The sequence below is a fragment of the Mastigoproctus giganteus genome, chromosome 2 (assembly GCF_048544385.1).
Source record: "Mastigoproctus giganteus isolate SK-2022 chromosome 2, ASM4854438v1, whole genome shotgun sequence".
NCBI lineage: Eukaryota > Metazoa > Arthropoda > Arachnida > Uropygi > Thelyphonidae > Mastigoproctus > Mastigoproctus giganteus.
The window spans coordinates 74,208,400-74,223,568 of record NC_143576.1 but is presented as its reverse complement, the minus strand read 5'-3'; the positions used below and the strand labels follow the sequence as shown (position 1 = coordinate 74,223,568).

At 37.7% G+C, this 15,169-nt stretch overlaps 1 protein-coding gene across 2 annotated transcripts in view; it reads left to right on the top strand.

Moving 5' to 3' along the window:
- The first annotated feature begins 1,630 nt into the window (after positions 1–1,630).
- The window catches only part of Frmd5 (FERM domain containing), a 433,883-nt gene continuing 420,344 nt past the window's right edge, over positions 1,631–15,169 (top strand). For both annotated transcript variants that reach the window (XM_090368524.1, XM_090368523.1), the window contains exon 1: positions 1,631–1,874. In XM_090368524.1, the coding sequence (XP_090224650.1) occupies positions 1,779–1,874 (96 nt within the window). In that variant the 5' untranslated portion in view covers positions 1,631–1,778. The remainder of the gene's footprint in view (positions 1,875–15,169) is intronic.

The window sequence follows — 15,169 nt, the reverse complement described above, 5'->3', positions numbered from 1 at the left end:
TGAGCTACGTTTTATGAATTTCTTATCTCCTGTCTAGTAATATGTATTAATTTATAATGTTATGTTTGTAAAAGCTAGGTCGTTATATGTATTTAATTAAAAAAGTACACTTTAATTGACAATGAAATTCAATAATATTAGTAAATTTTACTGATTGTTTGATACTAAAATAAAAAAAAGAAATAAATTTTCTGTTTATATTCCGGCATGACAACCAAGTCTCTAGAGGTTACCATAAATCGTCAATACAAATATTTATCGTATTTAGTAGTCACGGGTTGAACCCCAATCCACTGAAGCAACGCATGTTACGCACTCTCGCTCCTGACCACTGGGTTACGTCATATTCGCTCTCTAGTTTTAGGTTAAATTACGGCTCACATCTGGTTATTATGGGCTTGGCACACCCAGGGTCCTGAGTTGGAGATCATCATTCTTCTGTATTTTTGTGTTTCCCTTGTACTCTCTCTCTCTCTCTCTCTCTCTCTCTCTCTCTCTCTCTCTCTCTCTCTCTCTCTCTCTCAGGGTAACTCGGGAATTTTTTTTCGCTGGTGTATCATAAGCCTCAGGCTTATGCTGCACCAGTAAAAATATAACAAAATTTTTAACAAAAGAAAAAAAATTACAAACAGAGACAAACAAATTTCCAACAAAAATATAACAAAATCTCCTATAACAAAACTTGTCTAACGCGTGGATTAGATACCCTTACCAATACTGTGAAGTTATACTTCTTAACCGGGTTGTCACTATTGCAATACTAGGGTACCTCCCCACACACTGACGAGAGCCGCTAAGCTCCGAAACTGTGCCGTATGGGGAGCGATGGTCACAGAGTTTTGAGAATAGGTAACAACAAACTTCTCTACTGGGGAAGCGTTGCCTATTCGAGGAATTTATGAGTGTTTGAGTGGTGTGAGTTGAAGGAATAACTGTCCCTTTTCTTCCTTCGACGGTATTACTTCCTCTTCCTCTCCTACTATCATCTTCCTACATCTCTTTTGCTTTCCTACGTCTAATAGGGATAATATGAGTATAACAAAGATCTTTATCACTTACCATATTTCAAACGGTGCCATCTGGGTGGGGATAGCCGCTGAGAATAAGTAACAGTAGTTTTCTCCACTGGACAAGTGTTTCTTATTCGAGGTAGTACAATACCATGGCAACTCATTGTGAAGGCATTTAGATATAGCCAAAACGATGCCAATTTAATTAATTAATTTAACTACTTTGGTAGATGGCTACGTTAAAATGATGCTTTTTGCACTAACCTATATGTTAGGAAATATAATACTTAATATATTATATAAGCAGGGCTGGTATTGAACCGTTACTATGATACGGTTCGTTCAATTTATGGTTGTTGTCATAGGTACTTACTTTATTATTAAAAATAAGATAGTGTATTAACAAGTGTTGCCTGCCTTCCTTAAAAGTTTCTATTCCGGTGACTGTGTATGAGTACTATTTTTTTTAGATTTGTTACTGTGAAAAAAACGAATGAGAAGTGATGTCTATAATAAACTTTGAATGTGCATATATTCTGTATTAATTATATAGTACGGTGTTCTGCCACCGTGTGGTGTTAGCGTTTCGTTTATATTTCATTAACAGGTTTGAGTAGCGATTTAATCGTGTGCAATGTATGGTAATAGTTTAATAATATCTAGGTTATAAGTATATTTTTATTTTACTTTGATATCTAATTGCAAAATTGTTTTAATATCAAGTAATAGGCCGCCTCCAGTTTCCCCTTCCCTCCTTTAGGTGTAACAATGTTTAAATTTGGCAGCAAAAAGGATGTGAATACAGAGCATAGATGCACGATTCGGCTTTTGGATGATAATGAAGTTTTGCAGTATGATTTTCAGGTAAGTTTATTTATATTTTCGAACCGCAGTTTTTTCTCTGTCTAGTTGTACTGTATTAATGGTCTGTTGATGTGCAGATATTTTATGGTTTGAATTGGTTATTTTAAAGAGTGAATATCTAGGGGACATATTAATTAATTAACCAAAAAGGCCTTATTTTGTTTTTCTTCGAAATATCTGGATACAACCCTCAAACTGTTCTTATGGTGTTGTCCGCGGCAATCAGCCGAAAACAATCGACTTTAATTGTTCTCGGATGATAGAATTTTGTTATATTTTTGGCCTTCCGTCATTTTTTCTGTCATTTCTTTGAATTTGAAAATGGGACTACATCCGCTCATTTATTTTAAGTCGATTGACGATCGTTCAATGATGACAGTATTACTGATGAATTAGAGTTGGAGATAATTGAACGACCAGGCAAGGGAATGAAGAATTAAAATATAAAATGGGAATTGCCCATTACTAGATTTGGTAAAATCCAGATTGTGGATACTCTTCCATACGTCGATGAAAAGATGGGAAGAATGAAGTGATTGTCAGGTGCCACTCACTGCTCCCCCCATCTCACTTGACATGGGAATAGTAGTAGTAGTAGTAGTAGTGGCACATGTTGCAAGAAAGCAAGTGTATGAGCTTATGCAGCATCACCCAAAAAAAAAAAATAATAATAATAAAAAAAATAACATCATTCCCTCCAAATGCAACGCTCTTCTCTTGGAAAACCAAGGTTTAGATGAAGGACGAGATTTTGAAGTTGAGTGTGGGATGGGATAAAGGATTCCATTCCTGCAAGAATAATTTCACTGACACGATCTGAGCAAACATTGACATCAGAACTTTTGAAACAGTAATCCGACCAAGGAAAAGAAGAAAAGAAATCTCTCAAGTGATCCCATTTTACCTTATTGTAATGCCAAACAATACGAGGTTGGGAATAGCCATGAGATAAAGACTCCATTGGAGAAGAGACAATCACCAAGTTGTGATCTGAGGTGGCTAAAGGACCTCTCACTTCGACCATGTACTTAGAAGGGTTGTTTGTGAGAAAAAGATCAAGTGTGTTGGCTGTACGATTAGGATTGTCCGGTATTCTTGTAGGTAAATGAACAATTTGTGCAAGGTCATTAATAATTGCAAAAGCCTCAGCATCTCGACCAGCTGGGTCAGTGTGACTAGGAAACGGAAGCCAGCTGGAGTTGTGAACATTAAAATCACCGAGTAAAATTACCTCACTGTTAGGATAGTTGGACTGGAGAAAGTCAAGTTGCAAAGAGAGGAAGTCAAAGAGCTCCAAGTGATTAGTGGAGTTGGGAGAACGGTAGAGGCAACAGATAAATTTGACACAATGAGGTAGAGAGATTTGAAGCCAGAGAAAATCGAATAGAGGAGATTCCAAATTACCAAGTCTCTGACAGGGAATATCCGAACGGATATATGCACATGTACCACCTTTGAGGCAAAAGGAATCGTACAGCAAATAATTTGGGCAACTGAGATGAGCAGTAGTTGAATCAACTGATAACTGAGATTCTGTCAGAAAAAGTACATGGGGTTTGGCAGACTGCAAGTGGAAATGGGCATCATTGTGATTAGAATTCAGACCACGTATATTTGTGAAATGAATTAGGAAGTGTTTGGGAGGTTTAGATCTTTTTGCAGATAAGCTTACTCTATTAGTTTGACAATTCATAGGGAATTCAATGGTAAAAAAAAGTGGGTGGGACATGCTGTATGAAGTAATGAAATTTTTGGATATGTTGTACATGTGGTAAGAATATACCCAGATCCTTGACATAACGTGGCCTCGACAATGCCCCCTACATACACACTACTCAGACTCCCTCGAGTCACCATCTGGCAGAGTTGAGATAGCAATATTATACACTAGCTGATCTGGAAGCCTCCTAGAGAGCTACCAATAGGTTCAGTCCGGTGTACTAACTAGCGGCCGGCCTTCGAACACTGTTTTAGAGCCGTACCCTCAAAATGTAAGGAAGATTGGATCTCGCCACGATGTTCATCATAACCTCAAAAGTCATCAATCATACTGCATAATGGAAGAGATGGGGAAGGGTTGACTGGAACTTAGCTCCGGTGACTAAACATAAAGGTGAGTACAGTGGTCTCAGACAGTTCTTAAATTCTGTACAGTGGGATCAACTGACGATGTTACCAACAGTAAATTCTGTACAGTGGGATCAACTGACGATGTTACCAACAGTAAATTCTGTACAGTGGGATCAACTGACGATGTTACCAACAGTAAATTCTGTACAGTGGGATCAACTGACGATGTTACCAACAGTAAATTCTAAGTGGGAAGCATTCAAGGAATTAATCGTGGAAGCTACTAAAAGTTTCATACCTATTAAGGAATATTGTTCAAGGTTTAGTCCTAAATGATTATCAAATGAACTAATGAGACTCGTGACAGAGAAGAAAAATGCATGGGATGCATATAAATTATCAAACTACTTAGAAGCCTATGGCAGATATAAGCTAGTGTGTAATCAGGTGACAAAGGAGGTTAGGCAAGCAAAGGCAGATTATGAGAAATCATTGGCAAAGGATGCTAAGAAAAACAGCAAGGATTTCTTTACTTATATAAATGCTAAAAAGGAAGGGGATTAATCTGATTGGTCCACTTGATATCGATGGTTCGACTGTTGATGATCCTGCTCAGCTAGCAAACAAACTGAATGAGTATTTTGCATCTACATTCACACATGAAAATGGCAGAAGTTTATCAAATTGTTGCAGGGTGCTTAATGATTTTGTAATAACTGAGAGCAAAGTGGAGAAGAAATTGTTGAAGTTAAACATAAGAAAGGCACCTGAGGTGGATGGGATCTATCCAGTTATATTAAAGGAGGCGGCAAAGCAACTAAGCAAACCCTTAGCCATAATTATGAGAGCATCCTTGGACTCAGGGGAGGTCCCCACGGACCGGAGATGTGCAAAATGTGTCCTCAGTTCACAAAGGGGGATCAAAGGGTGACATGAGTAATTACAGACCAGTTAGTTGAACTTCTGTTATGGGTAAAATAATGGAGTCACTGGTTAAAGATGCATTGCAGGATCATCTAAACAAGACTGCAGCAATAATTCAGACACAGCATGGGTTTGTTAAGGGAAAGTCTTGTCTGACAAATTTGATAGGATATTATGATGTGGTTACAAAGGAACTGGATGCAAAAAATAATTTTGATATCATATATTTGGATTTTAGGAAAGCTTTTGACACTGTTGTGCTTGGAAGACTTTTTTACAAATTGGAGCAGAATGGTATTAAGGGTAAGTTGCTACAATGGATAAAAGGATGGTTGAGTGGAAGAAGACAGAGAGTGGTAATTAATGGGTGCTACTCTTCGTGGACTAATGTTATTAGTGGAGTCCCACAGGGTTCAGTGTTGGGTCCTCTGTTGTTTTTTATATATTTTTCAATGATATCGATGAAGGTATATCAGGCTTAGTGTCGAAGTTTGCAGATGATACAAAGGTTGGCAGAGTTGTTAATGACAGTAATGGCAGTGTGCTACTGCAACAGGATCTGGATAATTTGGGCAGATAAGCTAAGAAGTGGCAACTGAAGTTTAACCTTGACAAATGCAAAGTACTGCATATGGGTAGAAGTAACCTCAGAGAAACGTACCAACTGTGTGGTACTACACTTAAGGTGGTAGAAAATGTAAAAGACCTGGGAGTAATTGTGCAGTCAGATATGAAGTTTTCTGAGCAATGCAGACAGGCTGCTAGGGCAGGTCATGGGGTTTTGTCAATGATATATAGGAATTTTGCTAGCAGGGAAAAGGAGGTCATTGTCCCTCTGTATAAGGGAATGGTCAGGCCACGCCTTGGGTACTGCGTAGAGGTCTGGAGGCCTCATTTTAGGAAGGATGTAGATTTGTTTGAGCGTGTACAGAGAAGGGCAACAAGATTGGTTAGGGGATCCTCTTACCAATAGAGAGGCTTAAGTTCTGCAAATTGCAGTGGCTGGAGACTAGGCACCTGCGTGGTGCTCTGATTGAGATATATAAGGCTTTGAGTACGCTGAATATCATGCTGAATATCGCTGAATAAGGTTGAGTACGCTGAATTCTGATGGGATCCTTCCACTTGTTCAGATTATGAACCTAAGGAGTCATAAATTCAAATTAAGAAAAGACAGATGTAGAATGGATGTGCGGAAATTTGCCTTTAACCAGTTGGTGGTTAATTGCTGGAGCAAACTTCCATCTGTCGTTTTGGAAATTGATAGGTTAAATAAATTTAAGGAGGAACTGGACAGGCATTTGGAGGGAATGATGTTATTCTATTTTTTTTTATTATTATTATTTTTTTTTTTGGCTGATACTGCATAAACTCGTACACTTGCTTTCTTGCATCACATCCTACTACTACTACTACATGCTGGTCATCTTTTGGTACCCTTAAAAGATGATGGTACAACATCATTAACTTTTACCACAGGCAGACATATCCTGGGCATGTGTGACTTATGAAGGATATAAAAGAATTATAAAGGATATTTCCTGTATTTCTGTAAAGAGAGTCGCCATAACAGCTACCTTTTGTGGGACCAGCACCTGCTGTACCATGGAGAATCCCATTTCTCATGTTGTCTGAATGTAGTCTCTACCATTGCTGAGTGCTTGAAAGATCACTCTAATTTCTTCAAGGGAAATACCTGTTTCTGTAGCTCTCATATAAGCCCATCAGAACACTGTGGTGCCTAGGATCCTCATACTCTCCACGATGAAAGTCCACAAAGATATCCCCCATGGCCGTATCATTACACACTATGGATAATTGTACAAAAAGGCCACAATATGCTAAAATGAATGTAGCTGAAGGGTTACTGCCATCAATGGTTCTCTTCCAAGCCGAATTGTTCCTGATTTTTGATATTTTTGCTTTGCTGCTCTTGTTTAGCATGATTTTAGGTTACGTTTAATTAAAAATTAAAATTACTTCGTAAACTTCCAAACTAGGAAAATGAGGTAAAGTACCAAATTTTGTTACATGCCATGCTGTTAGTTTTCTAAATAATGCTATTACTTTATTTAGAAATATCTTAGCTAAAGACAAAAAAAAATGCCAAGATGTATGATTAGAACTTCAAGTTATTTATTTATTTTCTACAATTAAAACATTACATTACAAGACATATCTTTACTGCTATTCACTGCACTACAAGTTACTAATTACATGATATCATATTCATGCCGAAATCACTCTGAAAACAAAGACTCTGTGAATATTAAGTTGTAACTTACTAAATCCTTAACTATATCAAAAATAAGCTAACAAATGTGACTAGGACTATTATTGAACACAATTCAATATGTTAATTAAGTTAAAAATGGCAAGTTTTTTGAAAAACTTATCTGTTTTGAAGAGCTCTAAATTTTTAAACCATGCTTTATAGCCTGGTTAAGGATGCCATTAAATTAAAGTTCATTTTAATTTTATACTGTGTGACTATCACAGTGGCACTGAATTTGCAAGAAAGTGCCTTTATGATTGTTTCTGATACAAGAGACCTTTTAGATAATATTTTATTATGACCATGAGGTGTTGCAGGCAGATTAGAGCTCTGGTTGGGTAAAATTGTGGTGTGCAGTTGCATTTGTGAAGCTAGATATAGAGAGCATTTAATGTTTGCCTGCACTTTAAGAGTAATAGTGGAATTCCACATGTTTTGAGGTGAAAAGATGTTCTATTGGATAGAGCCACTAGGATTTATGGAGCCAGGATCGATAGCATTTGGATCGAAATCACTTATGCCAATTGAGAGCTGTTGTCTGTGGTTTCTACTAGGGTGCCTACTCTTTCATTTGGTTTGAGTGTGTGTGTGTGTGTGTGTGTTAACAGCTTAAGCAGGAGGCAGATAATGACAGGGTGCCTCCGTAGCCAGGTGCAGCAGCGCGTTCCAGGGTTTGAGCCTGTGAGCACCAAATACAGAGGATGCGGAAAGGTCAGGGAATGACCACCGCATATCCCTGGAGCAATATGGCCTTAATTGCTAATGCTCCTAAAAACCAAACAACAGCAACAACAGATAATGACAGACATGAGAGTCAAGAAGCTAAGTTAAAATTTGTGTATAAATTGGATAGCAAGCAACTCACTAGTGAAAAATGGCATGAGATACATGAGGCTAACTAGTTTTAGTCTCGTGTACTGATTTTACCTGATGTCTCCTAATTACTTAGTCATGGAGTGGAAAATGCTTTGAGAAAGATAACTGAAGATACATTGGAGGATGTTCATTGCAGAACTGTTATTGTATTTAATCATGCATGGCCAGCATGACCCATTTTGATGTCTGTGAATGATTAAATTCAGTGACAGTTTATAGTTATGAATAAACAGGATAACATGATAAAGCATTAACCCTAGAGCAGGGGTGGCCAACGAGTTGATCGCAGATTTAATTTTGATTGATCACGATGAATTTTAAATATAGTCATTCCTCCATTTGTGCACCTTGTGCAATGTAATTTTTGAGATGGTAGATCACGGCACATTTTGAAGGAAAAAGTAGATCACATCACAAATTAAGTAGGTCACTCCTGCCCTAGAGGATTGTAAAGCTGTATTCTGGTGAAGAGGAATCTCCTTCAAGGTGTGGAAAGGTGCATGAATAAGTTGCTTCATGAGTGGTTGGATGATGAGAAGATTGACGAAGATACATATGGTTCTCCTGATGTCCATTTTTATGAATTGCCAAAAACACATAAGCTGGGTGTGCCATTGAGGCTGATTATATCCTTTACTTGTTTCCCATCTCGTGGGTAACTTGGTTCCTACTGTGATGCATGGTGTTTTGCAAGAATTATACAGCATATGGATAGAGGAAAACAAAATATTAGTATCATTTGACATGGTGGCTTTACTTTTCCAATTCTAAATGGAAAAGTCTATTTCAAATTCTATTTCTATTTCAAAAGTCTATTTCCAAATGTCTATTCCAATTAGTTTTGCAGTGAAATTGTGTAAAAGAAGTAATGAGTATGAACGTTACTTTGAGTGTTAGATCATCATTAACTGTTTTAGGCATATATAATGCAGTAACTTTGTCTAGCACCGCTGTCTTTTGGTAACCAAATTTTTAAAGAAATACAGGACAGGGGAGTGGTCACATTGCAGTGTCCGAGGAAGTAGGTTTTTATAAATTAATAGGATAATGTTTTATCTTTGAGACTGTAACTTTTCTCAAACATTTTTAGACCAGTTTGCTATAAGAGGAAAGAGAAATATCAGCAATTCTCATATTCATGACTTTTTTCTATGACATATGTGCTTTTTTTTTTATTATTCAGGTATAACATACCAGATTGCCAGTATGTTAATGTCATTTAATGCCCACTATGTACACCTTCCTGGTAGTAAGTGTTACATTGTGGTCTCACAAGTTAAGGCTCCGGTTCCAAAAGAATCCAGCATAGACAGAATTCTAAACAACAGTTACGAGGCCACTTAATGTTTATTTTACATTGAATTTTAAGATTAAGTGTCAGGATCCTGACTCTGTGCTCATGCCATTAAAATGGTATATAATTTTGAAGAAACTGGTCTGCCCTCAAAAAGAAGTCTTCAGATAGATTAAGCATCTCTACCTCAGAAAAATATTGCATCTGTCAAGACTGCTCATTCATATGAAGTTCAAAGCATTCTGCATGTGGGCATGCACTTTTGGTGAATTTATCCAGTAGGAGTGTTTGACGAATATTGCACCAGGACTTAAAATTTCCATCCTTACAGATACAGGAACTGCAAGAAATGCTAACTGAAATAGATTATGAATACTTTGACAATCTATGGATATATGATGAAGCTCACTTTCATCTAAACAGTTTTGTGAATAAATAAAACTTATTGTGGTAAGAAGAAATTCCCCACTAATTCCACCAGCAGCCACAGAAGAATTCAGCAGAGAAGGTTGGGTAACAGGGTGGTGTGCAGTTTCATTTCACAGCATTATTGGTCTTTATTTTTTGAAGATGATAATAGTGGTTTGCTAGGTTAACATGAATGATTGCAACTTAAAAACTCATTGACTGATGAACTAGCTACTAGATTTCTTCAGTTTAATAAGGCTAGTTTGTTTTGACAAGATGGGGCAACATCTCATATTCCCAAAGTGCCACTGGACTCCAGATGACTTCTTTTTCATAACCACATCATCTTATGAATGGTGACAATTCTTGGCCTCCAAGTACCCTAGACCTGTCAGCATGTGACCTTTTTTTTTTTTTTTTTTTGTGGGATGTCACATTTTCATATGAGAAATATGTATGGAAGATTAGAAGAATGCTTGCGCAGAGATGGTCACTTTGAAGATATCATCTTCAAAAAATAAATGGCATGCTATGTATGTTAGGATAGCAAATTTTTAATTTGATAAATAGATTCTTTATTTATCTACTGAGTTTTTAAAACCACCTATTTCCTTGCTTCACCCTGTACATCATGATGATATTATAATTATTGATAGTGCACATACATTTTATGACTGGAGGTGGCTCGAAAGCTTCCTATTAAAACAACAGAGAGGTTGATGAACTGCAATTGACGATGGCATATGAGGATGGCTTTTGAATCTAGAGTTTTCAGCTACTATGCTTGTTACTAGTCGCCTAGACACTTCTGTGGTACTTTATAGGGATCATGGTGAGAGTCATGTTGCAACTGCAGTACTTGTCATGTACTCCTGTGGAATATTTTTGTGTTGCAGTATAAATTTTTGTGTAATAATATAAAAGATCTTTGCATTTGGAAAGCTCATGAGTAGTTTATCATTACTTTTATTTTATTGCTTTTATGTACTTTCACATCTTTTAAATTACACTGAGCAACAAATTTTGGATCATATCTTGTTATGGGCATGAAAGTAAGTTTACTTTATAGATTTCGGGGTGCTAAACATGGAAATAGTGCTTAAAATGACAGATTGGCTCTTGTTTTCAAAAAAAGCAGTTTTTTTATATTTATAAAAGGTATTTTTTATTTATATGGCGGTAAGGTGTAGCTACGAACATACCTGTATCAAACATGGGACCTTTTTGCCTTTCGTATGTATTCATCTTCAGGAGCATCTCCCATTTCACCATCCAACAATAATCGGCTAATATGGCAGCACTCCATTTGCTTTTGTATCTTTGTTCCATTGCTGCGATGTCTTGATGGAAGCACTCACCATGTTCATCACTAATGACACCATAGTTTGGCGGGAAGAAATCCAGTTGTGAGTGCAAGAAATGCATCTTTGATGACATCTTGCATCCTAGTTTTTTGTAAGAAGTAACGAGATCTTCCACAAGGTGTCTGTAGTTGCTGGTTATTAACATTTCCTAGAAAACCAGTTGGAAGGTATTCCACACTGATTTCTTGTTATCACTGTGAATACATTCAAATTGTTCATCTTTGACAAGTTGCTTTATTTGTGGACCAATGAACTCCTGCTTCACTCTTCTCTGTACTAAGTCTTTGGAATTTCTTTTGCAAGTATGTGAATAAAGGACTGTTCACTTCCAAAGCCTTCATGGAGTTTTCATGAGCCCCAGTTTGATGTGGAGTGGTGGAAGCAAAACTTTATTTGAATCTATCAGAGGATCAAATGCTACCTTCTTCATTTCAGGTGTTAATGATTTTCATTGAGGCCAACTCCTCTTCTAGTAGTGCATATCCTTGTAGGACTATCCCACTTGCAGAGAAAGCAACAGTACTTAGTGTAACCCTTTTGTAGTCCTAATAAAATTACGATTACCATTAAATAACCACATATCTGCCACTCGTATTTCTGATAGTGTACACCTAAGAGGATGTTCTCCATGTATGCTTATGTTTCTTTTTTGTTGGCAGCATGTGCAAGAGGTATTGACGGCTGCATATTTCCATTGTGTAATAACACAGCCTTAAGGCTAACCTTAGAAGAATCTATAAATAGTCGCCATCTTCGGGAACGTGCCTCATATTCATTGCTGCCATTAGACTAACATCCTTACAAACACCTGTTTCATAGAATTTATTATAGTTATTTCAAGTACAAAATGTTGTCACTTTCACAGAATGATCTTGAAGATTCCACTGTTTTAGCTTTGAGGCCAAAAGCTCTGCCTTATTCTTCGGCACTTCGAGATCCCTGATGAGGTAATTTAACTCACTTTCTGTGATCTTTTTGTGGTTCAGAAGGATAAAGGTTTGGACAAAATGATGGATCCCTTGATGTAGGCATCTGCTTCATACTTTTTCGTGTATATCACGTTGATGTTCATCAGTTTCTTCATCAGAGTCTACAAAAAAATGGTTGGGTGGTTCAGGAATAAGTACTTCACTGTGAGGCACAGGACGAATTGTAGATGTTATATTTGGGCATGTCACTGTCCACTTTTTCTTCATTGTCATTCCTTTTCTAATAGGAGGCACCATACAGAAGTAACAGTTTGTGACGTGATTTGTTGGCGCCTTCCATATTATGGGCATTGCAAAAGGCATAAAATCCCTTTTGATTCACCCACATGTTGCGTTTTGAAGAACAGGTAGTGCAGCATATGTGTGGAGCCCAGTTCTTGTCCTGGTCGCCTACTTTACACCCAAAGTACAAGAAATAAGCCTTTTTTATGGTTCGAATTAAGGGAAGCTTTCTTGAAGCTAATGTAACTTCTCCACATGCATCTGAAGTCATCTAGACTGTTCACATAATTACAGGGCATATTAATCTTACAAAACACAAATACTGTGCAAAAAGTAGGTAGCTCACAGAGAACAACCATTAAATTTATCCTCAGGGGCTCACATCTGGTGAGCATGAGCTTGGCACACCCATGGTCCTGAGTTGAATGTCATCATTCTTCTCTTTCTTGGTGATTCCCTTCTGCTTCTCTCTCTGTAAATCAGAAATTTTTTTTTGGCTGGTGCAGTATAAGACTCAGGCTTCCTTGTACCATATGGCTAATAATAATAACTGAGAATAAGTCACCCTACCTGACCGTATTCGAGGATTACTGCAACATAGTTGAAGACTCATTTGAGGCAACCAGAACTTATGACATGTTGCAGAAGGAGGCAACAGTTGCTGATCACTTGATAAGAGCATGGTGGTACTGAAACTATGGTGTTGCCATGCATTTTGTTGAGAGTCGTAGTTGATAACGTATAGTAACTTGCTAATATGAGACCTCAACTGTAATTCAAAAACGAGCCAATTGACAAATTTTGATTTTCGTGTTCAGCAGCATAAAATTAGTCAAGATTAGGTATTTTTATTTTTGTAATACTTTGTGTTGACCAGTTTTATATACACATTAAAGAATAATTTTATACTATGGACATAGTATAAAATTATTATTTAATAATTATTTATTTACTCCTAATAGTATCAAAGTTTGGAAGGAAGTGATATATGCTAGGAATATTCTATGCTTTTTGTATGAGTCTTTTGCATTATGTAAGCATAAGAACCTTTAGAGTTTGGCTGCTCATTGTTGGTGATAATTTTATGCAAGATACCACATTATTTTCACGAGTAGGTTTAGAAGTTATATTTTGAATCTTGCAATTAGCATTAGCATTAGTAGAGGCATATGATGCAAGAAAGCAAGCTTATTCAGCATCAGCCAAAAAAAAAAAAAAAAACCACTCCCACTTCACCCCTCCGTTCGTTCGAAATACCTGTCCAGTTGAGCTTTAAATTTGTTTAGGCTATCAACTTCAACAACAAGTGATGGAAGTCGGTTCCACCAACCAACCACCCGCTGGCCAAAGGCAAATTTCCGCACATCTATCCGACATCCGTCCTTCCTCAATTTGAATTTATGCCCTCTGAGGTGATTATTCTGAGCAAGATGAAGAATCCCATTGGCATTGAGCATGCTCAAACCATTCAAAGCCTTATACACCTCTATCAGATCACCTCGCCGGTGCCTAGTCTCCAGACTCTGCAATTTGCAAAACTTAAGCCTTTCTTCGTAAGAGCAACCCTTTGTTCCATTTACTAATCTTGTTGCCCTTCTCTGTACCCGTTCCAGCAGCTCTACATCCTTCTTGAAATGAGGCCTCCAGACCTGTATACAGTACTCCAAATGTGGCCTAACCATTGCCTTATACAAGGGAATAATCACCTCCTTATCCCTGCTAGAAAAATTCCTGTATATCATTGACAAGACACCATGAGCTACTCTTGCAGCTCGTCTGCACTGCTCAGAGAACTTCATATCTGCCTGCACAATTACCCCCAGGTCCTTTTCATTCTCCACCACTGTCAGTGTAGTACCGCAGAGTTGATACGTTGCTCTGGGGTTACTGTTTCCCATATGTAGTACTTTACATTTGTCAATGTTAAACTTCATTTGCCACCTCTCAGCCCATCTGTTCAACCTTTCCAGATCCTGTTGCAGCAGCATGGCATCAGTAGTGTCCTTAACGACCCTGCCAACCTTTGTATCATCTGCAAACTTGGACATTAAACTTGATATCCCATCATCAATATCATTCATAAACACCGAAAACAACAACGGACCCAACACTGAACCTTGAGGAACTCCACTAATAACATTAGTCCACGTTGAGCAGTGTCCATTGATTACCACTCTCTGTCTTCTGCCACTCAACCATCCCCTTATCCATAGCAGCAATTTGCCTCCAATGCCACACTGCTCCAATTTGTGCAGCAGTCTTCCATGTGCAACAGTATCGAAAGCCTTTCTAAGATCCAAATATATAATATCAAAGTTATTCCCTGCATCCAGTTCTTTTGTGACTACATCATAGTATCCAATCAAATTGGTCAGGCAAGACCTGCCCTTAACAAAACCATGCTGCGTCTGAGCTATAACGGAATTCTTGTCTAGATGATCCTGCAGTGCTTCTTTAACCAGTGCCTCCATTAATTTACCTGGAACAGAAGTTAAACTAACAGGTCTATAATTACTTGTGTCAGCCTTTGATCCTCCTTTGTGAATTGGGGTTACATTTGCACATCTCCAGTCTATGGGTACCTCCCCTGAGTCCAAAGAAGCTCTCATAATTATGGCTAGGGGTTTGCATACTTCCTTTGCTGCCTCCTTTAATATAACTGGATAGATCCCATCCACCCCAGGTGCCTTTTTTATGTTTATCCTCAACAATCTCTCCTCCACTTTCCTCTCAGTTATTACAAAATCATCCAGCTCATTGCCAATGTTTACTTTACCTACATCATTCTCCTTCCTGAATAACTCCTCATGCGTGAATGTAGATGCAAAATACTCGTTTAGATTGTTAGCCACCTGAGCAGGATCCTCAACTGT